Genomic DNA, 27854 nt, shown 5'->3' on the forward strand with positions numbered 1-27854 from the left:
TGGCCCGAAAAAAACATCTACAAGAAATCCATCATCCCCTCTGCAATAGCCGTACTGAACAGCACAAAATGAACACCACAGTCAGCTGATACTTAACACCCCCATGTCTTGTCCGTGTGAATGTCTCTTTCTGACTGGAGCCTTGTCAAAGACAATTTTCTGTAACCCTTGTATAACAGACAATAAAGTCTTATCTTATCTTATCTTATCTTTTTGGCACGTTTAACGCTTCTTTTCACTTCCATGTATAAACACCACTAACACCAATTTATTACTAGCTTTAGTTTTTTTTTTGGAATTCATGGTCAATAAATCTCATTTGTAGGAAATTATACCTAATTATTGAGTTAAAAAAATCAGAAATTATGAATTGTTTAGACTAATATTAAAGGAAAGATAATCACAGAAGGGTCAACATTCAGTCGGGATACTGTTTTATTTTTCCAAATGCAAACAAATTGAATAAAACATCCAAAATGAAATGAAAGTAGAGATCCGATCTTTTGTTGTACTTGCGAAGCGCGTTGTATGGAACCATCCATCTTGTTTTTGGGTAATCAAAATTAGATATTTAAAAAGATATAGACATTTAGAAAACAGGTCAAATATGACCCAGTGACAACACAAGGGTTATCTTCACCACATTGAATGTAGAACGTGTTTGATGCTTCACTGTAAGGTTGCAGGAAATGTTTTTTTGAATCATCAAATAAGTCTGTAAAATGTCAGAAAATAAGAAACACGCATCACATGTTCTAAGAGCCCAAAGTGACGTCTTGTTTTGTCCGACCAACAGTCTAAAACACAAAGATATTCAATATACAATCACGTAAAATAGGAAATAGCAGCTAAATCCCCCACTTGAGAAGCTGGAACCCAATCTTGCTTTAGCATATTTGCTATACATTTGTTTTATACAAATGCATTTCTTATTTTATTAATGTTGTAGTTCCTGGATAACTTCCTGCTACCTTGTCCTTTGCCCGTTGCCGGACGGCCTTGTTGGGTATGTATGGAACATACTTTAGTTAACAATGTTGATGTGATCTTCTGTAGTTGTCTCACAACTCTGTGCTGCACATCGGTGGAATCTGACTAGTATGTTTACCCAAGTACTTAAGTACAAATTCAAGGTACTTGTACTTAACTTGAGTATTTTCATATTACACTACTTTACACTTGTTCTCCTCTACATCTTAGAGGTAATTTTGTACTTTTTACTCCACTACATTTGTCTGACCTTTTTAGTTACCTTTTCAAATGACAGTTTTCAGTAATATATTTACATACTTCTACTTAATTAATGCTTTAACCCTCCTGTTGTCCTTGGGTCAAATTTGACGCCTTTTAAAAATATCTATATCAGAAATATGGGTTTCTTTTTAACCAAATTACCACAAAAATGATGGATTCCATAAAACGCTCTTTGCAAATACAATTGATCACTTTCATTGAATTTTGGGTGAAAACTGATTGATGGTTTTAAACCAGTATCCTGACTAAACTCATCCACTCAACATATGTTCCTCTGATCTTAACTACATCTTAACTTAAAACAATTCATAATTTCTGCTTTTTAAACTCAAATATTAGGTATAATTCTATATAAATGAGGTTTATTGACCATAAATTCCAAAAAGTAGTGTGAAACTAGTGGTAGTAAGTTGGTGTTAGTGAAAACTAAAAAAAAGTCATAAAAAGCGATGAAAATGTCAAATGTCGAAAAAAAGGTTAAAAAAGAAGTGTGGGAGGACAACACAAGGGTTAAATACCAGATTTTTACTCTAGTGCAGTATTTTCACAGAGTGGTATTAGTAATTTTAAAGGATCTGAATACTTCCTCCACTTCTCCCTCTTGGCGACGGCCACTGAGAGCTACAACGTCACATTTACTGAAATGAAAGTGAAAGTTTGTCTGAGCGACAGCAGAGCTGCAGTCGAGACAACTCTCTCTGTTTCTCTCTAAAGAAACATTCAGCTGAATCCAGCAGCTTTTTCCTCAACAGCAGAATCTCTGCCTAACACTGGTGAGTACACTGAGACAAACTGCACTCACTAAATATGTGTTCAAAGTTAAAACCAGAATCCAGAACAAAGAAACAAAGTAGTAGTAGATACAGTAGGCCTGCTAAAAGCTAACTAGTTTAGCTTCCCTTTGAGCAGTGTCTGATTTTCTTTTATTGCTTATAAAGACAAAATTTGACGTCTTATATTAACTGTGAGACACTTTGGTAAGTAGCCCTGAACTTCAAACTCTTTCCTCTCAGCCAGACAGACAGTATCCTCTTCCTCTCTCTCTCTGAGCCTCCTCTTCCTGATATTTGTCCAAGCTGACTCTCTGACTCTGAAGGTATTTGGACAGAGGAGATTTTTCGGTAACACTTTACTTGAAGGTAGGGAAGGGAGATACAAGGTAATGGAGCCTTTTATACATTGTCGTGTTTCTTTAGAAATAAACAACGGACAAATAGAGTCTTTAAACGTTTCAGATGTAAAGTTATTCTCTGTCAAAGTGACGTCAAAATGAATGGCAGTCAATGGGATGCTAACGGGAGGTGATGGCTTGGTAGCATCAAATGGCTCCATAGGAGCTACGCGTTCCGAGGAGAAGCTGACCCCCTTGGCTCAAACACTGTGTTCGTCGTTCGACTGGTCATGACTGTTTTCCAAGAGGGCGCCTGCATGTAAACATGAACGCTACTGTCTATATAATCTATCTTTTTAATAAACTGTCTGTACACTTACAAAGTTCTCAATGCTTTGGTTTACATGTAGGGACCCTCATTATGCTACCGTTGAAGTGTGGTGATATTTTGAGCCTTGTTAGTGGTGTAGAAATAGCGATTTACCCTCTGCCCCGAAAGCTAGCGTTAGCAGCTAACCACTGGTTTGCGGTAGCTTGTTTAAAGCTAGAGACGCATTCGATTAGCAGGTTCAAAGGGCTTGAAACAGGTTTAATATCCTGAGTCACTGTCGCCAATGCTATGCACCTGTAACCCAGTCAAGGAAAGGGTTAACAGAAACAGTGTTGGCCAATCAGAGGTGGTTGTGCCAGACTCCCTCCTTTTGGCTGAGTCTCTATCTGATCTGTCAGAGGGAGAGCAGGAGACGGTTGTGAAGTTTAACGTTGGTAGTCCCTAGAGAAGAAGTTAGTCATTTCATGGCACATATTAGAACCCAACTCTTTTGCAAGGCACTGTATCCGCATTACATTCTCATTAGGATAAAGGTCTGACCCTAGAATTGCCCCTGTTCCAGAGCAATTTATAAAGAGATAATTCAACCCAGTCTCACGGCAGTTCGTGTAAATGTCATGTTATTTTTAATCTATTGATACGTGTTCACGGGGACGTTTTTCTCGTTTTTTTCGTGGTGGCCAGCACGAAATACCCTACGGGGAAAGGACGCCTCACATGCTGGGAGACGGCTGAAATAGGACGCCTCATACACGCCGGGAGACGGCCGAAAAGGACGCCTCATATGCTGGGAGACGGCCGCGACTACGGGGAAAGGACGCCTCACACGCCGGGAGACGGCCGAAAAGGACGCCTCACACGCCGGGAGATGGCCGCGGGGGACGGCCGCTGGGGACGCGCCGCAATAATGGGATGGCGGATGTTGGGTTTAGGAAAAACATTACAGGGAAAGGACGCCTCACACGCCAGGAGACGGCCGAAAAGGACGCCTCACACGCCGGGAGACAGCCGCTGGGGACGCGCGACAATGGGACAGTTGTGATTAGGAAGACTACGGGAAACAAAACGCCACATGCGGGACGCGATCCCCGCTGTTTTCGGCTTTTCATACTACTCGCTACCGTATTCGTGCTGTGATCACGAAATATGCTTCCCATTGAAATACATTACTTCACATTTTTGTGCTGGCCACCATGAAAAAAACGAGAAAAACGTCCCCGTGAACACGTATCAATAGATTAAATAACGTGACCATTTCACGAACTGCCATGAGACTGGGCTGGATAATTTGGCCCTAAAGCGGGATATTTCTCAAACATACCTACACTCATTTGTTTTAGTGCTTGAAATGAGTTTACAAAAGTCTTAGGTTCACAAAAGTAGCGTAATATATGATTAATTAGTAACTAAATGTCTAAAATGAAATTTTGTAATATTGCTTTTTGAGTAGGAGTGTTGTCAAACATCGCTTGGACTCGCTGGTGCATTTTGTCCTCAGAGGGTTAAGTCAATAATCTTAGTAACTTTCCCTCTTTTGAATGTTAAACAGTAAATTTTACCCGGGTAACCAAAGTAAGTAGTTTTAGAATGAAAGTTATCTTATTTTCTGAGCCTGGTGATCTCATAGAAATACCACCACAGACCTGTCATGTCTGAGCTCCCCTTTGCTCGCAGCAAAATGATATATGTTACAATTCTCCAAATCCATGTTTCGATTAGACTTTCAAATATAGGGATGGCAAAAGACCTCCCTTGAAAAAATAATGGCGTCCATATCTTCTCCATGGACTTCCTCCATGTCAAATTTTATGTGTATTTCCCCCCCAAATAAATTTGCTAATAAACGGTATGATTTTTTTTATTGAAAAATGAAATTTAATACGCCATGGAGTCCTGTTGGAGCCCACATGCTTTACATTCGTTGTTTGTTTCCATTACTCAATCACTGGGAAGGCAAAATATCACCACAAGGTGACTTTCGGTAAGCTAACATTACCCTGTGTCATTAGCTGCATGCCTTCAACTGGTAAGCTAACGCTACCCTGTGTCTTTAGCTGCATGCTCTCAGCCGGTAAGCTAACATTACCCTGTGTCTTTAGCTGCATGCTCTCAGTCGGTAACCTAACATTACCCCGTGTCTTTAGCTGCATGCTCTCAGCCGGTAAGCTAACGCTACCCCGTGTCTTTAGCTGCATGCTCTCAGCCGGTAACCTAACATTACCCCGTGTCTTTAGCTGCATGCTCTCAGCCAGTAAGCTAACGCTACCCTGTGTCTTTAGATGCATGCTCTCAGCCGGTAAGCTAACATTACCCCGTGTCTTTAGCTGCATGCTCTCAGCCGGTAAGCTAACATTACCCCGTGTCTTTAGCTGCATGCTCTCAGCCGGTAAGCCACGCTGTGTCTGTTGTTTTTTTCTTCAGATGTGCGCAAGTAGGTGGACTTGGAGAAAGAAAAAAAATACTGGGTGAATCGCCGATCCTGCTTCTGATTTCGATAGTCAAAATCAAAAGGTCATTTCAATCGATTTCAATTTACCATTAAATTTTGATAACCCTAATAATATAACATCAGAATTCAGGATGACTCTCCTTATATTCCATTAAACAGTTTGATTTTATGGAACAAGCAATTGGAAGATATGTAATGCAGTTTTCTTTTTCACACTTTTTCTTCTCAGATTGTCCATATGTCTGCTGCCAGCTGTCTGCTGACTGAAGATCAGTTTCTGTGCTCCATCTGTCTGGATGTGTTCACTGATCCTGTCACCATACCATGTGGACACAACTTCTGTAAAACCTGCATCACTAAACACTGGGACATTAATGTCCAGTGTCAGTGTCCAAACTGTAAAGAGGTTTTCAACACCAGACCTGAGCTGCAGGTCAATACTTTGATCTCTGAGGTGGCTGCTCAGTTCAGACAGTCAGCTCAACAGGAAGCCAGCAGCAGCAGCAGCTCAGAACAAGTTTCCAAACCAGCAGACGTTCCCTGTGATGTCTGCACTGGAACCAAACTGAAGGCCCTGAAGTCCTGCCTGGTCTGTCTGGTCTCCTACTGTGAGACTCACCTGGAGCCTCATCTGACAATGTCAGGACTGAAAAGACATCAGCTGATCGACCCTGTGGAGAACCTGGAAGGCAGGATGTGTACGAAGCACGATAAACTGCTGGAGCTGTTCTGTAAGAACGACCAGATGTGTGTCTGCATGCTCTGCACCTACTCAGACCACAAGACACATGATGTTGTTCCTCTGAAAGAAGAATATGAAGGAAAGAAGGCCGAGCTGGGGAAGACAGAGGCTGAAATTCAGCAGATGATCCAGAAGAGACAACTGAAGATTCAGGAGATCAAACACTCAGTGGAGCTCAGTGAGGAAGATGCAGACAGAGAGATAGCAGAAGGTGTTCAGGTCTTCACCGCTCTGAAGGAGTCTGTTGAGAGAAGCCAGGCTGAGCTCATCGACACGATCAAAGAGAAGCAGAGAAAGATGGAGAAACAGGCTGAAGGCTTCATCAAAGAGCTGGAACAGGAAATCTCTGAGCTGAAGAAGAGAAGCACTGAGGTGGAGCAGCTCTCACACTCTGAAGACCACCTCCACCTCCTCCAGAGCTTCACGTCCCTGAATGCTGCTCCACCCACCAGGGACTGGACAGAAGTCAGCGTCCGTCCACCTAAATATAAGGGGACACTGAGGAGAGCCGTGAATCAAGTGGGGGACACGCTCAGTAAACAGATGAAGAAGCTGTTTGATGCCGAACTGAAGAGGGTCCAGCAGTCTGCAGTGGATGTGAAACTTAATCCTGATACAGCACATCCTTGGCTTATCCTGTCAGATGATGGAAAACAAGTTAAACTTGGTGATATGGGGAAGATTCTACCAAGAAATCCAGAGAGATTTGATACTTGTCCAGATGTCTTAGCAAAGCAGAGTTTCTCTTCAGGAAGATTTTACTACGAGGTTCAGGTTAAAGGGAAGACTGAGTGGACTTTAGGAGTGGCCAGAGAGTCGATCAACAGGAAGGGGATCATCACAGTGAATCCTCAAAATGGCTACTGGACGATATCTTTGAGGAACGAAAATGAGTACAAAGCTCGTGCTGACACTAATGTCCGTCTCTCTCTGAAGTCTCGGCCTGAGAAGGTGGGGGTGTTTGTGGATTATGAGGAGGGTCTGGTCTCCTTTTATGACGTTGATGCTGCAGCTCTTATCTACTCCTTTACTGGCGTCTCCTTCACTGAGAAACTCTACCCGTTCTTCAGTACAGGTCTTAACAATGGTGGTAAAAACTCTGCCCCTCTGATCATCTCTCCTGTTAATCTCACTGAGTAGAACAACTATATGACAACCTACAGAAAGATTCACTTTAATTAAATGTAATAAGTGTACATATATTGTTTGGTGATGTACATTGTTGTTTTTTCAGATTCTAATGAATGGATTTTTCCTTTTTTCTGCAAATGTTTTTTCTCAAAAAACTGCATTACCTGCCTTCAAGCAGTGTTTCCTCTATGTTCTATTTGTAGTGGCGGCCCGCCATGGCAAAATTTCCGCCGCCATGGTATCAGAAATAGGGCAGACGCACAATGTAGTCGCGGTTGCCTTTTAAATTTTCCTGCCGACATAATGCACCCCCCCGTTGGCTGCCGCTCACATTGTTGTTCAGACAGACCTGCCCCCACTGCTAAAAAAAATCCTAAAGGAAACACTAATTCAAGACTGTTGAATTATCAACAATGTGCTCAGAAATAAGAAGCATTTGCACGTTGTTTAAATGTCTGGATGCCAAATTACAAACTTTGTAGTGTCTGATCGTTATAGATATATATATATATATATATATATATATATATATACACGCACAAAGTACTACTGACGCAGATTACTGGGGAAAGTCATACACCCATTATTAATAAGTTTTTTTTTAAATAAGTTGTTTTAGTTTTTACCAAGGACAAATTAGGGATCTCTGGTTTTCAAAACTAAATTAAGGATTCATTCTTGACTCATATTGTTATTGGTAAATTGTTGGAACATACATTTAACTTGCACTAACTGTATATTGACTCTTCACTACACTTTATCATTTATCTAGACTGTCTATTCATATATATATATATTGTGTTATAACTGATCTACTTCACTAACTAGACCACTAGACTAACTGTTTATTGACTCATTACACCATCTCAGCAGTGTATAGACTCTCTGTTCATGTATTGCATATCCATCGACTTACTTACACCTCACTACGTACCAGCATTTGTAATGCCCACTTAATCTGCACTTTATGTAGCATATTGTATTCTGTATTCTTGTACTGTATTGAATGTGAAACTATATGTTGTCTTGCATGCCTACGCTTTCCTTTGCCAGGTCGCCGTTGCAAATGAGAACCTGTTCTCAACGGCCTACCTGGTTAAATAAAGGTTAAATAAAATAATAATAATAATCTGATCATAAATTGATGATTGAGTTGCAGTGGTTTTACACACAAGAGAAGAAGAGTAGTAACCAAGTAGTTTTTGTGCCTAAACATAACCGAAATTGCTACCATTTAACGTTAAAAATGTCTTTAAAATTGCAACCTTTACGTTCAAAATCGCAACCGACGTTCTATGGTTTGTTGTTCCGTATGCTTTTTCCTCGTATTTCGGACCATTTGATAAACAAAAATGTCTATTGAATGTCCTGACTCGGGACGGTAAAACTGAGATCTCTTTAGCGCTCGTATTTAAGTTCATCTTTTGCTTGTTCAACAGTTGTTTGGTGAATTTCTATTAAACACATTCATAGAGGATTATAATTGCTTTTTTTAAATTCTTAATTCTCATCATTTGGGCGCTGGCTAAAACCCCTTTTGGTGGGCACCAAAAATGTCTCCGTACAGAAAAAACCCTGCACTCTGGTTGAACCATTGTACAGCATTTTGTTCTCCATGTAGTAACCGAAATAACATCTATTCGTAAAGAGGACTTTCTACAATTTAAAAGTGTCAAAGAGCATTCAGACATATAGAGTAGTCCTCTCACACACCTGAACAGAGCTGACGTCACAGTGTGATATACGAGTTTGTGTGTGCCATGTTTTTTCTGTCTTGTACGTGTATGTGTGAGAATGCGTCTGCAGACACGGTGTAAACACATGTGCCTGTATGTCTGCGTGTTGTGTGTTGTTAATGTGTGTGTTCTGTCTGGTCTGTGGAGGCTTCAGGCTGCCTGACAGATCTGTGTCAAATTCTTTCGTCCGACAGACCAAAAACATGTCAAACTCGCAGCTTCCATCGAACAAAACTGCAGTTTACGACTCGAATGTCTCAAAACATGCAAAAATACCTTCATTTATGTAACAGAACACACAAGAAACCTGCGCATGACACAAGGAGTTGGAGTAAACATCTTTATTAGCGAATGTGTCGAGTCATTTCAGCAATATGATCAGAATAAAGACAAAGTACTAGGTGGTACTAGATAGGTACTATCTGCTAGAATCCTCAACAAAGAGAGCAAATAATCTGACTCAACGCAGTGTACATCTCTCATGCATTATTACTACATTCAACTCAGAGCTAAGCATCTGTTTGTGAAAGATAAATCCCTGGCTGTGTCTCAAACCGCCTACTTGCACACTTCAAACACTTAGTTTTAAGTATATAGCGTAGATAACGCAAAACGTCAGTGCTCTGAAAGTATCAGGATGACCCCCTAAAAATGGTCAAAAAGTTCAGTGTGGAACGATGGACCCTATTCGCACTCCCTACTCGCACTAAATGGGCGCCATCTTGACGACAAAGCGGAAGGGGAGGGACCACTGGCAGCTGATTGGACGAATGCGTCACGAGGGTCTGGCTGCTACGGCTCGTTCAGAATATGATCTTGTATTTTATGAAAATAGTTCACCGAAACGTGTTTCTGAAAAAATTTAAAGAGAGAAATAGACCGTACAGTTGAATTACAGCTGAATCTGTCTGTTTTTTTGATCGACAAAGGTGATTTTCATCAGATTTTGCATTCACATGTGTTGCGTTTGTCACGCTCATCCGGCTCGTCATTTCCGGTAATTTATATTTTATTTTATACTGTTTGTTGATCCCCAGTGGGGAAATTATAATTTACACTCTGTTTGTTAGAAATCACTACACACAGGCCTGAAATACACACACACGCTCAGGACCTATTCATGCACAAATGGAGAGATGTCAGAGTGAGTGGGCTGGGGGGGGGTATGGTGCCTTGCTCAAGAGCACCTGGCAGTGCCCAGGAGGTGAACTGGCCAATCCATACTCTGTACTTTGGTCCGTACTGGGACTTGAACCGGCGACCCTCCGGTTCCCAACCCAAGTCCTTACGGACTGAGCTACTGCCACCCCAAAACTGCCCTTAAGTGTTTTAACATAAGTGTTGCTTTTGGGACAATACTAACATTCGAAAGTGGGCACTACGACAGTAAGTGGTCAGTGCACATTAACAGTGTACTGACGGAAGTATGCGGAATGAGACACAGCCCCTGACAATCATTTAAAAACCCAAGAGACAGTTTAACAACACTTACTACTGCTTGAAAGGACTCTAAACTATCTAAGATTAGCTCTGTGACTTGGCATGATAATGCATCAGAGGAATAAGAAGTGGTGGAAGAACTTTTCATGGTGTCCGAAAAACAGCTGTTTTCAGCTTTGTGACGATGCATTTTCCAGCTGATCCGAGAGGCTTTTTAAAGACTTTATTTAGTTCAAAAAGTAGGAGAATTATCAACACATAAAAGAACACTTCATCCTTCAATTCATCACAAACATTCAACATCAACACATCTGGAGACACGTGGTTTTCACTGGACAGGAAGGGGACGAAAAACTATGTACCTCTGAGATGAATAGAAATCAAGTAGAAAGCATGAATGAAATTACTCAAGTACAAGCAGGGGCGGAGCGAGGGGGTCGCCTCATGGGCCCCAGACCCAAATGTTTTCTCTAAAAACCCTGAATCTTTTCGGGTTTGGAACTAACTTTTTGAGTCATTCTCAACATTAGTTGTGTTCTGGTTTCAAAATGATAAACAGTTGGATTCAAAATAGGATCTAAAAAGCGCCAAAAACATCGAAAAAGGTGACAAAAACGTCCAAACAAATTGTTAAAAGCGTATAAAAGAGCATCAAAAATATCCAAAAAAACCCGTCAAAAAAGTCGGGGAAAAAAGCAACAAAAGACTTAAAATTTAATATAAATAGGATGTTACAACTATCATGTTTTCCTAAATGATGTACACACACACAATGATGTTTATAACACCCCCCAAGGTTTGGGCTGAGCCCCGAAACGTCTGGCTCCGACCCTGAGTACAAGTACCTCAAATCTGTACTTAAGTACAGCACTCGAGTAAATCCACTTTACATTTCACTACAAGGAATAATAAAATAATAAGAAAAGGAATTCTCCTTACACGTAATCATTTTACTCTCTGCGACACTGACAACCGTTGACGATTTTAGACCCTTTTTACTGGGGCCCCCTAAATTTCATCTCAGCCCCCCTAAAAATTATAATACTAAAAAAACTTTTTTTTTTTTTTTTTTTATCAATTTTAGTGCTTCAAGATAGAGTTTGCGAACTTGTCTGTTAGTGACAGAGCACAAACAATTACAGGTTCAAAGGGCTTAAAACAGGTTTAATATCCTGTGTTGCTGTCGCCAATGCTATGCACCTGTAACCCAGTCAAGGAAAGGGTTAACAGAAACAGTGTTGGCCAATCAGAGGTGGTTGTGCCAGACTCCCGCCTTTTGGCTGAGTCTCTATCTGATCTGTCAGAGGGAGAGCAGGAGACGGTTGTGAAGTTTAACGTTGGTAGTCCCCAGAGAAGAAATTGGTAATTTCATAGCGCAGATTAGAACCCAAATTAAAACGTAAGCAACTAAAATTGCTGAATGTTAGAAGATTGAGTCAAAGTGATCGTTATTACTGTGACTTATAAAGTGTCAGGTTTAGTTCCATCACAGTGTCAAAAAACATTAGCTGACGTTGTTGTTCAGTAGCTAGCACTGGGTTAACACTTTTGCATGGCGCTGTATCTGTGTCACGTTCTCATCAGGGGCTGAGCCCCCCTAAAGGTCTGATCCTAGAATCGCCCCTGCTGAAAACCTTTTGTTGGGTTTAATACAGTGGTGTAGTCTAATGTATTGTAGTGGGTATACTGTACTGTATATAAATATATTGGCCTATATATATGAGCCAGAATCTGCCTTTGGGGGAGGGGGGGAGCATATCATAGTGGGGGGTCTGGGTGTCCTTCCCCAAGGGTTATTTTGAGCATCAAAGACTTCATTTCCTGCATTCGGATACACTTTTATTCACCAATTTACGTGGAAATACCTTTATTTAGCCTATATGAAGACGAAAAACACAGATGACAATTCAAAATATATCAAAAATATAATGGAAAGTATGTTGTTGCGTGCCATTGGGTATTTATAAGTGGGTATATGGAAATCCTGGAGCTTTCTGAGTGGGTATACTGCGTATACCTGCGTATTACGTAGACTACACCACTGGTTTAATACAACTCCTAAACTCTGAAGACTTTCTACTTGAACGACAAGGCTACATTATATACAGAATGCAACGTTTACAGAAGAAGTTCAACAGATAATAATAATAATAATAATAATAATAATAATAATTAGGGCTGTCAGCGTTAATGGACTAACACGGGTTAACACGGACTTGTGCAGAAAGGAGCTGCTCATTAACCGGTGATCACTGGTCAGTGAGTAATCAACATTATTTAGGAGTTACTAAACACTATATTGACTCTGGTAAGGAGAGGGATTTTTAGTTTTTTAGTTAGGTACTTGGAGGAATTGTGCAATAATGACCGATTCACACATTTTTCTTTTGTTTACAGTAAATAAATAATTACAAATCTTAAAATCAAGTTCATAAAGTAACTTTCTTTGCATTCATTTGGTTCCCAATCAAGATCCACTGGTAAGAATTGCTTTCGATTGTTAATATGGACTTAAAAACTGTTCTGAAATGCAAAATAATAGAATTTTAATCATGTGATAAAACATGTGATTAATTGCGATTAACTATAGAACTTCAGCGATTAATCGCGATTAAAAAAAATGTATCGTTTGACAGCCCTAATAATAATACATACATTTATATAATGCTGTACTCAAAAACACTTTACCATAAAACCGTGGTAAGTACGATGAAAGCAGGTGAAGCAACAACACAAAACAATAAAACCAGCAGCTAAATTAAATGTGATATTATTATAGGCTGAAGGCTATTCTAAAGAGATTGGTTTTGGCTTATGAGAAGTAATTTGAATGTGTCCAGATCAGTCACGGGACACAGTAAATCCCCAAAAACGCTCAGTGGTTCGACACCTCTCCCCCCCCTCCTTCCCTGTCTATTTCAGACTTCCAGACTCCTGCCCCTAAAACTCGTACGGAGAAACGAACAGGGTGACCTTTGTGAGGTAGCGGCCCAGCAGGTTGTTGTGCTCCAGCTCGCTCATCTCCACTTCGGCCTCCACAGCGGCGGGACCGTTGATGGGCGTCACCAGGAGGAGGGTGCCAGTTTGCCGGCCCGAGCGCTGCACGCTGAAGTGGCCCCGTCCGCGGCCGCCCGCCAGGCCGAAACGCAGCGTGTCGCCCAGCACGCGGGCCGCCGATACCCGGAAGAGGACGCGGGGCGCGGACATGTTGGACACCACTGACAGGAAGTGGAACGAGATGGAGTTTGGCGCCTGAGTGCACGCCTTGTCTCCCAGCATGCACGGGTTCCTCTCACAGCGCCTGCGGAAACACAAAGTAAATGTTATTATGTTTTGTCTTTATTCTACAGTCACTTCCTGTCTGGCCTCGGTTCCGCTAGACTCTGTAACTCAATGAACACATTCCAGCAGTTTCTACATTCTGAGATAAATAAGTATTTACAAACCCTCTTTATGATATTTAAAGGAGAAATCTGGCGCAAAATGAACCTAGGGGTTAATAGCACATGTGTACTGAGTCGACCGTTCTCTGGGATATGTTTTTATGCTAATCGAATGTGACCAGTTTCATCGCAAACTGCTAATTAGCTTATAACGCTAGTCGTCGGGGCAGAGGGTAAAGTAAAAAGAAATCTCTATTTCTACACCACTAAACAGGCTCGAAATAGCACCACACTTCCACGGTAGCATAATGAGGGGCCCTACATGTAAACAGAAGCATTGAGAACTTTGTAAGTGTACAGACAGTTTGTTAAAAACATAGTTTAGAAAGACAGTACCGCTCAGGTATACAGGCGGGCGCCATCTTGGGAAAGCAGTCACGACCAGTCGAACGACGAACGCCATGCAACCAGTAACCAGTAACCAGTAACCAGTAACCGGTAACATAGCTCAAACCTTGTTAGTGGTGTAGAAATAATGATTTCTTTTTACTTTACCCTCTGCCCCGACGACTAGCGTTATAAGCTAATTAGCGGTTTGCGATAAAACTGGTCACATTCGATTAGCATGAAAACATATCCCAGAGAACGGTCGACTCGGTAATCATATGTTATTAACCCCTAGGTTCATTTTGCGCTGGATTTGTCCTTTAAGTAACAATCTCAAAGATCTCTGTTTTGTTGTCATTGGCGGCACCTATGGCAATAAACAGTAATGCAGGTATGTTTTTAGATCTTACTTTCACTTATTTATTACTTATTAAGTTTCATTGTCCGTAGTCGTTGCTCTTTTCTTTGTTTGTTCAGCCAACATAACCATTTACTTGCAATGCGAGCAGAGACCGCAAAAGCACGCCGCTTCGCACACAAGTGAGTTGAAGAGCGAGTCTGTTGGCGGACCAACCACTGCTGGGTGATGCAAAACTAGGCAATAGACACAAAAGCCTTCTGTTACGCTGTTACTTTACAAGAACCAGGCATCATGTGTCCCGTTTCCATGTAGTTACATAGTCACTGATATGATCATAACCGCTACAGTGCTGAATTACCTATTTTTGAGAAGGAATTAGAAGGATGCCGGTCGGCCCTGCTAGCCTGGCTAAGGCAACTAACACACAGTTCGCCACTGCAGAGACTACTATTCACCAACGCCAGATGGATCGCACACAAAATGGATATATATGCTACAAACACACAGGGAACTGCTGCTTGATGATTATTACTGAAGCCTGGCTGAACACTCACTCATCCCAGACGGCAGCTAGCAGCTAACAGGGTAGGTGAATTTAAACAATGTCTGAGTTGAAAACGCATCTTGTTGTCATGTAAGGGCCCTGTTCATGTTGCACAGACATTTTAATTGCATTTTGTGTCTGTTAAGAGGCACAAAGACACTCTTTATGATATGCCCCCAAAACTGCCGTTTTAGCTAAGTGGGAGCTCTCGGCATTAGCTGCAGCAGCTCCAGTTAGCTAGCATCGATTCGGCTCGTTTTTTTTGCCATCGACAGTACTCACATACTTATAGCGATCAGGATTAACGTAAAAATTGCCCGGAGTTCTCCTTTAACAGTGTGGTTCTGGAAGTACAAGTTGCTACATAAGGATTTAGATTATGTCTAATATTATGTCTAAACCATCAGAGGCAGACTGACCCGAGCTACGTGGTTGTGAAATGAAAAGTTTCTGCTCCTGTAGAAGCTAGAAGTCTGTATGAAATCAACCGTGGTTTAAGAAAAACATGTTTTATCCGCGATCTTTTGGAGAAAAACTACACTACCCACAATCCTAGTAACAGCAACGTCTCTGATTGGTCCAACTCACTGTTACCATAGAAACATTTACCATACCCGCGAAACTGCGAACGGCTAGAGCGAGCGAGCTACTGCCATTGAAGTCTATAATAGTTTTTGTACAGGATCTTGTACCTTTGCCTTTTTTGCCATTTTGAAAATGTTTTTTTGCGGCGAATTAAATGTTTCATGTTCACTATTCATCTCGTAGCTGGTTGGCTTGGTTCCAGACTTAAAACTCTATATATAAGCAATTCTTTAAACATCAGTGAATCAATTGAATGGGGAAAAACACTTCTGGAACCAGAGCCGTTTATAACAGTGGGCGGTCACTGTTGACCACCCAGTTCAAAATATTGCAAATGCACGGTAAGAACCCTGACACTAACCAAGAAGACATTCATGAAGCGCTCCACGGCACACACGTTTCTTTATGAACTGAAGAAGCTGAAGTGTGCTGTTAGTCTGTTAGTGTGCTAGCTGTTTGTTGGTTAGCTAGCTAACAGTGTCTTTTGACACATTCAAACTCAGTGTTTTGGATCCATCCCCATTTGTTGAGTAATGTTGTCTAAAGTCGCAAGTTCTTTGTTGTCTTAACGTTGGCCATGAACATCTTGAAAGACAAACACGCAAGTAATAGCGAATGTTAGGTAAAAAAGAAAGGAATCAACCATCCAATCAGAGAGCTTCAAATGTAGCTTCTGTGACGATAACGGTGAGTTGAACTTGGACGTTAACTATCTTAGCTTTGTGTACTTAGAAGTTAAATGCAAAGCGGTGTGAATATGCTGAAACTCTGGCTGTTTGGAGGTTAGCCAAGTTAGCAGCATGGCTGTCGGGACGTCGCTGGTCGACATCCACCATATCAAAGATTTTACAGCGAAACAATCCTGTAAAATATGTTTGAGGGATCTCAGAGATAACTTTGTTTAACAACTAAAATCCAAAGCATATCCACATATCTCCGTCAAAGATCAAAATAAAAAATAATTAAACCCAAGAGTGTGAAGAATCCACTTAGGACAATACTGATGGCATGAAGACCATAAGTTATGCTAAATAGGAAAGAATTAGTAATTTAAGAGCACATTTTTTTCTCAATGACTCCTCCTTGGCTCCTCTGTCTCTTCGTATGCCAAATGTACTTTGTTTTAAAAAAAATTTATATATATATAATTTGTTCAAGTTTTGCATTAACGTCCTTCTTTTCACTTCCTGTAAAATATTTCAAGAATTCTAATCACTTATCCTGCACGTAGCGACATATACTGTACATGCATTTATCCAATTTCATGAGATTCGCTGCAACCTGCTAAATCCTCCTGTCACATAGAACTAGGTGTTACCCTCGTGGATGGAATTATCTAGAAAAGCAGAAGTCAGTCAGCAAACTTTATTTACATTGTCAGTGATTTGTGGTTGTGGACTGAGTGGCTCCTGTCTCCTCTACAGCTGAAGAGACGCTGAGTCTCAGCTCTGAATCGCTGCAGTTCTCCAGAGACTCCGGGCTTTCTTTAGTCATGCACAATTTAGAGTCCGATCAAATCAAACAAATCATTGTCTCCTATAATTATACCCTGCTCACATATTCTGTGTTAACCCTTGTGTTGTGTCGAATGGACGACCATGCATCATCCTCCCAGGTCAAAATCAACACCTTTTCTCACGTCTTTGTTTCTTTTTTTCGACATTTTTGCTGCTTTTTTTCAATGTTTTTGGCCCTTTTCCACCACCATGTATGAACACCATCACCAACTTATATAGTTTTGCGCTTATTTTTGGAATTCATGGTCAATAAACCTCCTTTTTAGGAAATTGTACCTAAATCGTGAGTTAAAAAAGCAGGAATTATGAATGATTTAGACTAATTTTTAAGGAAGGATAATCAAAGAAGGGTATATGTCAACGTTCAGTCGGGTTCAGTTTCGAAACATTTCATTTTTCTTTTTTAAATGTTAAAAAATTGAACAAAACACCCAAAATTGTGAATGAAAGTAGAGATCCGATCTGTTGTTGTACTTGCGAAGCACGTTGTATGGAATCATCCATGTTATTTTTGATCAAAACTAGGTAGTTAAAAAGAAACCCATATTTCTGATATAGAAATTTAGAAAATGGGTCAAATTTGACCCAAAGACAACACAAGGATTAAGGGTCGCTATTCTGACCAAATTTATGTCACATAGAGTTTCAAGTCGTCGCAGGTGTGGAGAGTACAGTTTTCTCTACATTCCGAGTAAACACCACATTTCTAAATAACTAAATTCTCAACCTTAACCCATTTTTAATCCTTAAAACACAGCCTTTAACTGTTTTTATTTGACCAAACACACAGCCAAAGAGCCTCTCTGGCAGAATGAACACTACACATAACCCTTAACCTAAAGCTGACCCTGCATGCTTCTCTACAGTCTGTCCTCCCTGCATCACTAAAACATACAATTAGGATTCAGCTGTAGCGATAAATTCAAAACTTTATAGCCAGTTTACTTTCTGTTTCACGCCTTTTTGACCACCATCAGCTGCCCAGCTGACTGGAGCCTGAAAACCTCAGCGGGGCGTCTGAGGCCAAACCTCAGTCTGACTCTCGGCCCAGTTTCTGTCAGAGGAAAGTTAGGGTTTGCTAACTGTCGGGTGGAGAGAGGAAGTGGGCGACATGGAGGTAGAACTCATTGTCTTCAAATCTCTCTCCATGGTCCAGTCTTTGTCTTTTGAGGTGAGAAGGTTTATGGTTTTCTTTGTCTGCCCAGTTTGTATTCCTTCTCTACTTGTTTGTTTGCAGTTTCATTGTGCTGTTGAGATGTCATTCACCCTTTATTTTTATTATTATTATATGGCTGTTAGTGTGCTAGCTGTTTGTTGGTTAGCTAGCTAACAGTGTCTTTTGACACATTCAAACTCAGTGTTTTGGATCCATCCCCATTTGTTGAGTAATGTTGTCTAAAGTTGCATGTTCTTTGTTGTCTTAACGTTGGCCATAAACATCTTGAAAGACAAACACGCAAGTAATAGCGAAAGTTAGGTAAAAAAGAAAGGAATCAACCATCCAATCAGAGAGCTTCAAAGGTAGCTTCTGTGAAGATAACGGTGAGTTGAACTTGGACGTTAACTATCTTAGCTTTGTATACTTAGAAGTTAAATGCAAAGCGGTGTGAATATGCAGCCCGGTCTCATGGCAGTTCGTGTAAATGTGACGTTATTTTAATCTATTGATACGTGTTCACGGAGATGTTTTTGTCGGTTTTTACGTGGTGGCCAGCACGAAAATGTGAAGTAATGTATTTCAATGGGAAGCATATTTCGTGGCCACAGCACGAAAATGGTAGGGAGTAATACAAACAAACCGGAGCGGGGATCGCGTCCCGCGTGTGGCGCTTTGTTTCCCAGGAATGGCATCCTACGTGTGGCATTCTGTCCCGTGTGTTACTGTGGCGCGTCCCCCGTGGCCGTCTCCCGGCGTGTAATGCGCCCTTTCCCCATAAGAAACCCAACCTCCGCCACCCCGTTATTGTGGCGCGTCCCCAGCGGCTTATGGAGCATCCTTTTCGGCCGTCTCCTGGCCGAAAAGGACACGTCATTTCCCCGAGAAAATAACGTGACATTTACATGTAAAAAACGAGAAAAACGTCTCCGTGAACACGTATCAATAGATTAAGAATAACGTGACATTTACACGAACTGCCATGAGACTGTGTTGGAATATGCTGAAATTCTGACTGTTTGGAGGTTAGCCAAGTTAGCAGCATGGCTGTTGGGACGTCGCTGACGTTTGATAGTTCGGCCCGTTTCTAGCACTTATGGCGTTTTTCCCATTACATGGTACCTGCTCGACTCTAATCGCCCTTTTTTGGTTTCCCATTATGAAAAACCGTAACAGGTACTTTATTTAGTATCACCTCCGTCGAGGTTCCCAGCGAGCTGAGGCGATACCAAAAGGTGACGTGAAAACCTATCGCCACTAATCACTGCGTCATCATTGCTATAGCGACATACGGGGGGAGGGGGGGGGGTGTCCTGAACAAACCCGCCATTTTTAAATAGTTTAGCCAGTGGTGTTTTTTTTGCTGCCTCCAGCTTCTTTGGAAACAAAATTTGTCTTCTGGCAAATGGCCACATGCCGAGAATCAAAAACAACACACCTTTGACGTTCTGTGTGTGTGTCGCGTTAAGTCGCAGCAGTTTCCTGCGGTGTCGCTATGACGACCAGCCACACTCGCCTCACGCATGAGGCGGTACTAAATCTGCAATGGAAAAAGGAGGACGGTGCACCGCGGTCGAGCCGAGCCGAGCCAAGCCGAGCAGAGCTGGTACTAGCAGTGGGTAAGCGCCATTAGATTGCCGTTTATTTTCTCCAGATAATCACGGTTCCCAGAGGATGAATTCTAACAAATTTCATGATATCTCAAGTTTTCCTTAGCGACACCATGAGGTTGAAAGGTTGGGTGAAAAATATCATTGTGCGGACTGCAATGAAATATGTGAGCGAGGAAGAAACCTTCAACATATTTAATTGTACGTGGTTTATATTGTGTGTACATGCTGTTTGTTTATATACTGTGGTGTGGAGATGCGTAGCTTTGCAGTAATGAAACAAAGGAGAGTGATCAGCAGAAGGATGTGATTCAGGACGGTATGCTGTTACATTGGTGACGTCTTGATGTACGTGGCGTTTTTCATGTGAGGACACTCCACCGTCGCACACTGGAAACCTCCGTAGGTGTTCACACACACCTGGTCTGCTGTGCAGTTGTGCATCCGGTTTTCACACTCGTCGATATCTGAGCAGAGGAGCACAGAGGCGTTAGTTTCCACACGTCCCCCCCCCCTCGAACGACCGACCAATCAGGATGACCTTTGAACTCTGACCTGTGCAGCTGCGGCCGTCTATGGAGAGGTCGTAGCCGGCCGGACAGAAGCAGTGGAAGCTGCCGGGCGTGTTTTCACATTGGTGGACGCAGAGCCGGCCGGGCTGACCGAGTGGAAACAGACGGCACTCATCGATATCTGAAACACACACAAAGGATCCTCAGTAGTAGTCAACGCATTCTAATGAACAGGTTATTATGATATTGTACGAAAACTCATGCACACCAATTTATATGAAATATATGTGAAATTACGGCGACTGTCAGCCGATCACGTGATGACCGGTCACAGTGACTGTTAGGCTTAGCCGTCTTTACAGTTTAAAAGTTACTGGGAGCTGATGGTCGTTTCAGAGGCGGTTGCTAGTTGAGTTTTTAGCCGACAAAAGGTAACTATGAGTAGGGTACAGGGCACGTTTGTATGATATTCTACGAAATTACGGTGACAGTCAGACGATCACGTGACGACCGGTCACAGTGACCGTTAAGCTTAGCAGTCTTTGCAGTTTAAAAGTTACTGGGAGCTGACGGTCGTTTCAGAGGTGGTTGCTAGTTGAGTTTTTAGCCGACAAAAGGTAACTATGAGTAGGGTACAGGGCACCACAAGGTGTCGGTCGTTTCAGGGTCCGTGGCAGTTGAGTTTATCCAACAAAAAATGAGTGTCATGCAGCCACAACAGTTAAGTTTAGGAACCAAAACCACTAATTAAGTTTAGAAAAACGATCGTGGTTCACATTAACACACTTCCGGGAAACAAACACACATTTCCTGGGTGAAAGGCTTGTGTATTCCCTGGGACACGAACTCCGCTCCCCCACGTGTTTTATGACCCAAACATCCACCCTGACCTCCTTCCTACGTGGTCCGAAGCATTCGGGATATGTATGAATGGTTCATGACAGCAGCCTGGTAGTAGTAGTGGAAGTAATAGTTATTGGTGAGACATATTTATTACCTGTGCAGATGTTGTTGTCGCGGCCTGATATGGTGAAACCCACGTCACAGGTGCAGCGGGTGGAGCCCAGGAAGTGAGTGCAGTGAGACGGACGGATGGAGGAGGGCGGGGAGGAAGACGTGGGTGATGTAGAGGAGACAGGAGGAGGTGAGGATGCTGCAGAGGAGGAGGAGGAGGATGCTGCTGACAGAGCAGCAGAGACAGGGAAGGAGGAGGAAGGAGCAGCAGGAGAGAAGGAGGCCAGGGAGTTTCCACTGCTGTTGAGGGCTGAAAATAGAAAAAAAACAAGACTTCAGAGATCTCCTGGTACCAAACCAGTCTCAGAATTATGGTCCGGTGTCAGTACTTACGTCTACACATTGGCTGCTGGCCGCTCCACCTCAGAGAATCAAGACACACTCTGGTGCGTGGGCCAATCAGCTCGTAGCCAGGCTTGCACAGGAAGTGGATCTCGTGCCCGATGGCGAACACCCTGCCCAGTCTGCGGCCATGAGCAGGGGGCTCTGGTTTGGAGCAGGTTGCTGGGAGCACAAGGAGACGTTCAGACATCATTTACCCTCTTAAAGTCCCAGTGTGTAACATTTTTAGTTGTTCATTACCAAAATCTGTGTTGCCCGTTCACAAACTTGTCCTTTTTCATGAATATTTACCACCACCATCAATTCCAAGTATTCCTATTGGCTTGAAATTTCACATTTGCATTTGCATGAACTGGGGTAGACGCTCCATATTCATGCGCCATCTTGAAATATGTTAGCCGGTAAGGGACATACAGGACATACTGCTCCGCCTGTCGCGTTTTGGCTGTCACATGATAAACTCACAGGTGCTGCTAATGCTGCTAATGGTTCCCGGCCCTTTTTGAAGCGTGAAGGCTACCGTAGCTGTTAATACATACTTTAAACTGCGTGGCGCGAGAGAGTTGATTGCAATATATGATCTCAATGCTAGATGGGAGAAATTCCCACACATTGGACCTTTAAACTTTATTCCTGAGATGATCCCAGGTGAAGATAATATCTCCACCTTCTCCTGTTGGGTGCTCTACACCCAGATAAAGACTTGTTGCTGACAGCCGTATCGCCAAAATCGAGGCTTTAAAGCGGCAGTCCACAAACAAATGGATGACGTCATGGATGTTTACACTCTGTGGTTCCAAATCGCGTACTTTTTCTTTTTACTTTCACTATATGTTTTTCAATAGCAGACATACTTCATTATAACATTGTGCTGTGAACTTTGACCCTCACCGCCGGTCTTAAAGATGGCCATGGTGCTGTTGTGTAGAGCGCTCATCTTCTTCCTGAGGGAGCGCAGGCCCTGCTGGTACGACGCCTCGTGGACCGCCAACATCTTCTCCACCTGCCGCAGCGAGTTCAGCAGGTCGTGGGTGGATGGACACTCCTGTGGACGGGGACGAGGAGAGGTTAGAGGACAGACTCCGATGCTGCCGGAGGTCTCACAACAGGTGAATTTGTGATCTACTTCTTTTGGTGAACCCACTTGTTTGACTGTTACGTGTCAAAACTTAGAAGGGCACTTGGAGAGCGCAGACCTCCGTCATGGCCATCTGGCAATGTTAATGAAAATGTATTTGGGTATCTGCCCTGCGATTTGGATTCGCTCTAAACATGTATTGGGTTCTTCTTTGGCCCATGTTTTCCAAGTTTCATGAAAATCAGACCAGTACTTTTTTTTGTAATCCTGCTGACAGGACAATCGAACCGAACCGAAACCTACTTGTCGGAGGTAATCCCAGCTCGTGAACTAAGTCCTGATGTTCATCCTTGATGTCTAATGGTTAAAATGTTTATTGATATTTGGAAAAATCAAAGATGCTAATTTAGATTTTTTTTTTATGACCGATAGCTGACCCTCGTTAACGGTTTAACTGATAAGCAGGCAACGGAGTCCCATTTCATACGTACTTTCCTCACTCAGCGTACAACTGCTGACTTGTCGTGCAGCCACCGTCCAGCAGAGAGCCACGAACTTAGCAGAAAAAAGAGCACATTTTAAAACGCAATTTTAGTTGGCACTAACAAGTTAACTAGCAAGTTAAGAAATAGATTGAATAGAATATTTTTCTTTCACAATGCAAAAAAAAAAACGTTTTTAGGAACTTTTATTTTTGCTTTAATTATATTGTTTTTAACTGTTTAAAGGTGCTCTAAGCGATGTCACGCGTTTTTTAGGCTACAACATTTTGTGTCACATACAGCAAACATCTCCTCACTATCTGCTAGCTGCCTGTCCCCTGAACACACTGTAAAAAACATCTCCTCACTATCTGCTAGCTGCCTGTCCCCTGAACACACTGTAAAAAACATCTCCTCACTATCTGCTAGCTGCCTGTCCCCTGAACACACTGTAAAAAACATCTCTTCACTATCTGCTAGCTGCCTGTCCCCTGAACACACTGTAAAAAAACATCTCCTCACTATCTGCTAGCTGCCTGTCCCCTGAACACACTGTAAAAAAACAAAAACATCTCCTCACTATCCGCTAGCTGCCTGTCCCCTGAACACACTGTAAAAAAACGTCTCTGCAGACAGCCCAGGGTCCACAAACGGCAACAAAAACAAACTGCGCCAACCTGCACCACCAAACATAACAAACAGTCTTCCAGCCGATAACCGACAAGAAGGATTTGGGGGTGGGGGTTAGGGGATTAGTGCCCGTGCACATGAAGGGGGGTGTGGGGAGTGGAGGAGAGAGAAGCGTGAAGAGGGAAGTTAGCTAGAGGAGAGCTGTCCTAGACAACGACAACGAGCTAGCCTCCGTTTTGTTTGACAATACTTCGAACGTCAACAAGAAGTGACGTCACCCAACTTCAAAGGGGGGAGAGAAAGGGGAGTAAGAGTTGGAAGGTAAAAGGAGGGGAGAGAAAGAAAAGCCTGACCAGAGACACCCCAAGCGTTACCCCAAGTTACAAGCTAACTAGCTAGTTTCGGTATTAGCCTTATTGTTGTTTTGGACGCTCTTTTAACCCCGTTGTTAGCCTGTATTCTATGGTTCTCCGGTTAATCTTCAGCCACTGTGTCCCGATTGTTTAGCTAGCTAGCAAGCCGCGCGCCGGGGCCGCGAGCGCTACAGTATTAATCTGTCAAAATTGTTATTGATGCTACGGTTAATCACTAACATCCCTAGGAAAGATCAGTTTATTAAAAGAGTTTGATGACCCAAAAGTTAAAAAAAACAAACAGTAAAAAGTTGTTGTGGAAACTGCTAGCTCCATCAAAACTAAACAAGAACAGCTAACAGTTTCCCCCACTGTGCTAAATGTTTATCAGAAAGTATTTTCTCCGCATGCCCTGACTTTTTGCTGATATAGTCAGTATGGGTGTAGAAATTAACTACTGCATTGATGCATCACGATGCAGTGACAGACCATAATCGATGATAGCCTAATGATGTTACCTGTTGATTTTCCGGTCGCTGCTTTTGTGGTTTTGCCTTTTGTCTGTTGTTTACAGACTCCGCCACATTCAGGAAGTGTCTTTTTTAAAAGCAGATACGATGAAAAAGGGGAGTTCATATAAATCTGACTGCTTGAATTTGTTAATGAAAACCATGTGTAACAATATCCAGTCCTTCCAGAAAAATGCAGAGTTTTTTTGTGATTCTTGCGGGTAAAAATCCTTGATTATGCGGCACGTTTTTTAAAAAAAAGCGATGGAATATGCGGGATATTTATGCAATTTTATGCGATGAAATTGCGGGAACTTGCAAAAACTCCGGTTTCATCATGGCTTCATCGCGGGGTTTGCAGCTTTTTGATGACTGCTCTTGTGTGAAGTAAATGCAACATTTTTAACTTTCTGCTAAGATATATGTGACTTTTTTGCAACGAAAATGCGGGGATTATGAAATCATGCAAGCCCAGCATATTTTGCGCGGAAATCGGCAATTTATGCGGCAAAAGTGCGGCATATTTGAAAAAATGTGGCCCCCAGACTTTGGCTGATTATGCATTGAATTATGCGATCGCATAATCCCGTTTTTCTGGAGGGACTGATTATATAATAATGATGAGGAGGTGACGCATCGTGTCACATCGTGATGCATCATGATATCGAATCGATTTGAATCGTTGACAGGATAATCGTAATCGAATTGAATCGTGACGCCAGTGAAGATTCACACCGCTAATATACAGATATCTAGAAGAAGAAGCCGACATCAGACTGCCGGTCCTCTGTCTCCAATCTGCAGCGAGTTTCAGGTGTGAGATCTATACATAGAGGTGAGGTTTTCGGAGCGGCTGCAGTAACACCTGAGTGAGAATTGGACCTGAGCCCGCCGCTGACCTCCAGCTGCTGACCCGAGCCGGCCGCTGACCTGAGCCGGCTGCTGACCTCCAGCTCACGGCTGCCCTCACCGTGACACAACACAAAGGACCTGTTTGTGTGTTTGGAGGCTTTTCTCTGGTTTGTTTTGGACAGGCAGTGCGTCACTGGTGGTTATACAAGAGGGTGAACTTCAGTTCAACGTGTTGGAGTGCACTTACAAGGCATTTAATGATGGTTCATAAGACCAAGAAACCCTACGAGAAATGAATCAAATAATTCAGGTTAAATTCAGTTCCGTTCCATTAGGACACTAATAACTCAAGTTAATTGTTTCCTCCTCATTAGCCTGGATCAACGGAAGTACACTTCCTGGATAAAGCCTGCCATTGCGCCGGATGTCAGGCTTTGTCCCTCACTGGGGCTTATACAAGAGGGTGAACTTCAGTTCAACATGTTGGAGTGCACTTACAGGGCATTCAATGATGGGTCAAGGGAAGTTACTTATTTTAAAATTTGGAACATCTGCCAACCACTGAAGGACAAGTTCAAGACCCACTCAATAGTTAATTATTTGTCTCATATTTACCACGAGCTACTTTCAAATTTCACCAGCTTTTGGCTGGTTGGTAGCTGGTGCTAATTCCCATCTGTGCCTAGCTGTGACATTAGGTGCTTAGCAAAGTTAGCTTATTTTCACCTATAGTATCGTTACCGATAAACTTCCAAACGTGACGAGGAATAAAAGGGGTGTTTGATGGCTTTACGTCACAGGCCGACCAGGGCTATGCCGTTTGGGGAGGGGCCGCTCACTGATTCCCCTATATTTCTGAAAATCCTAGACATGGTTGTGACCTGCACTTCGTTAGTGCTTTCTGATTAGCCTTTGTTTGTAGTGAAATAAGAGGCTGCTGCACAGTTTGACCAGCGGGCAGTGGGCGCACACCAGGCCGCCGGATGGTGTTGCCAAGAACTTGCAATGTATAACTATTATCAGACCGGCCCTCGCGGCCTCCAAACACTACCGGCCTACCGGGAATAGTCCTGACTCTCCCGATTGCCACTCCGCTACTGCACACACACACACACACACACACACACACACACACACACACATACAGCCACATATAGGCTACATTTACCAAAATTTTCCCCACTCATCCTGTCTCCTCTATTGGAGAGAGAGAGAGAGAGGAGAGGAGAAGGATTGCTTTTTTATGAATGGCCAGGCGCGCGATCAGGCACGAATCTACGCTTTGCGTGCTATACGCGCCTCTTTACGCGCTTGGTGTGTTTTAACTAACGACAGTGAAATGTCACCCAATCAGAAGTTAGAAATTGTACTGGTGTTTTCTGTGCTATTTTTTCCATTGGCTGAACATATTTTCTTAACTTTTGATTGTGTGGGCTGGACGCACGTTTGGTGTGGGCTGAGCCCACCTATGTCCATTGCTGCCGCCGGCCCGAGCTGCTCTCATTGGTCTCTTTAAAAGGATGCTAAATGACTTGGCAGACACATCTGGCGGTAGCTCATGTTCCACTTTTGTTTTTTAAAATGCTTTTGGAAGTTCTTCCTTTCATTTTAAATGCTGCTCTGATAAAAGGTCATATAACTTATATAACATATATTTCCTCTACTTCAACTGTCCTGGCTCTGCATTAAGTAGTAACTCTCTTGAAAAAAAAGATCCTCCTGGTGAAATATAATAACGGTCCAATAAAAAAAAAAAAATCAGAACTGGGCAAGATTTGAGTGTTCACACTACTACTGAAGAAGTCTGACCTGGTCACTTGACCCCCATAAAAATCTGATTTGGGCCACTTTTGCCTGCAGTCTGACCGTAGTGCAGCAGCAGCATAGTGAGCACAGAGTACTGCTCGTAGGACTCACACAAACAAGTTCATCATAACGGAAATGGATGTCCTGCCTCAGTAGAAAACTTTAAACTGAAATACACCACAGAAACACGACTGCTAACACGTTGTTGAGGTCACGTGGACTCACCTGAGCAGAAGAAAAGGACACGTGACGGAGACACAGCATCAACACAACGACCCCGGCGCTCTTCATCCCGAACACAACTTCCATCCTCGTCCCGATGAAGCTCTGGTTTCTTCAGACTCCTCAGCTCCTTCGCTGCTGCGAAACTAAATCACCTCCTCCACGTCGGTTCCTTTTTTTTCGAGGGCACTTGCCAAATTTCTCCTCTGCTCACTCCCCCTCCACCCTCCCCCTCCTCCCCCAGCTGTCACCAGATATGTTGGAGGAAGAGGAGGAGGAGGAGGAGAGCGGCTCCCACATCTGGAAAACACTTTCCT

General features: G+C 42.7%; 1 protein-coding gene, 1 long non-coding RNA gene and 1 pseudogene across 2 annotated transcripts; 2 read left to right on the forward strand and 1 right to left on the reverse strand.

Annotated features, from left to right (window-relative positions):
* The first annotated feature begins 323 nt into the window (after nt 1-323).
* On the forward strand, nt 324-16825 carry LOC116036383. Its single transcript, XR_004101579.2, has 3 exons — nt 324-432; nt 14356-14359; nt 16814-16825. It is a non-coding gene; the product is annotated as an uncharacterized LOC116036383 (long non-coding RNA).
* On the forward strand, nt 1883-7106 carry LOC116036321 (annotated as a pseudogene).
* On the reverse strand, nt 12868-27748 carry LOC116036335 (fibulin-7-like). The gene is made up of 7 exons (XM_031279862.2): nt 27541-27748; nt 22497-22650; nt 21597-21767; nt 21247-21513; nt 20293-20430; nt 20069-20204; nt 12868-13495 (listed from the first exon to the last, which is right to left on the reverse strand). The coding sequence occupies exons 1-7, from the start codon at nt 27622-27624 to the stop codon at nt 13135-13137; spliced, it is 1311 nt and encodes a 436-aa protein (XP_031135722.1). The 5' UTR covers nt 27625-27748; the 3' UTR covers nt 12868-13134.
* Between the last annotated feature and the right edge of the window lie 106 nt (nt 27749-27854).

The sequence above is a fragment of the Sander lucioperca genome, chromosome 7 (assembly GCF_008315115.2).
Source record: "Sander lucioperca isolate FBNREF2018 chromosome 7, SLUC_FBN_1.2, whole genome shotgun sequence".
Taxonomy (NCBI): domain Eukaryota; kingdom Metazoa; phylum Chordata; class Actinopteri; order Perciformes; family Percidae; genus Sander; species Sander lucioperca.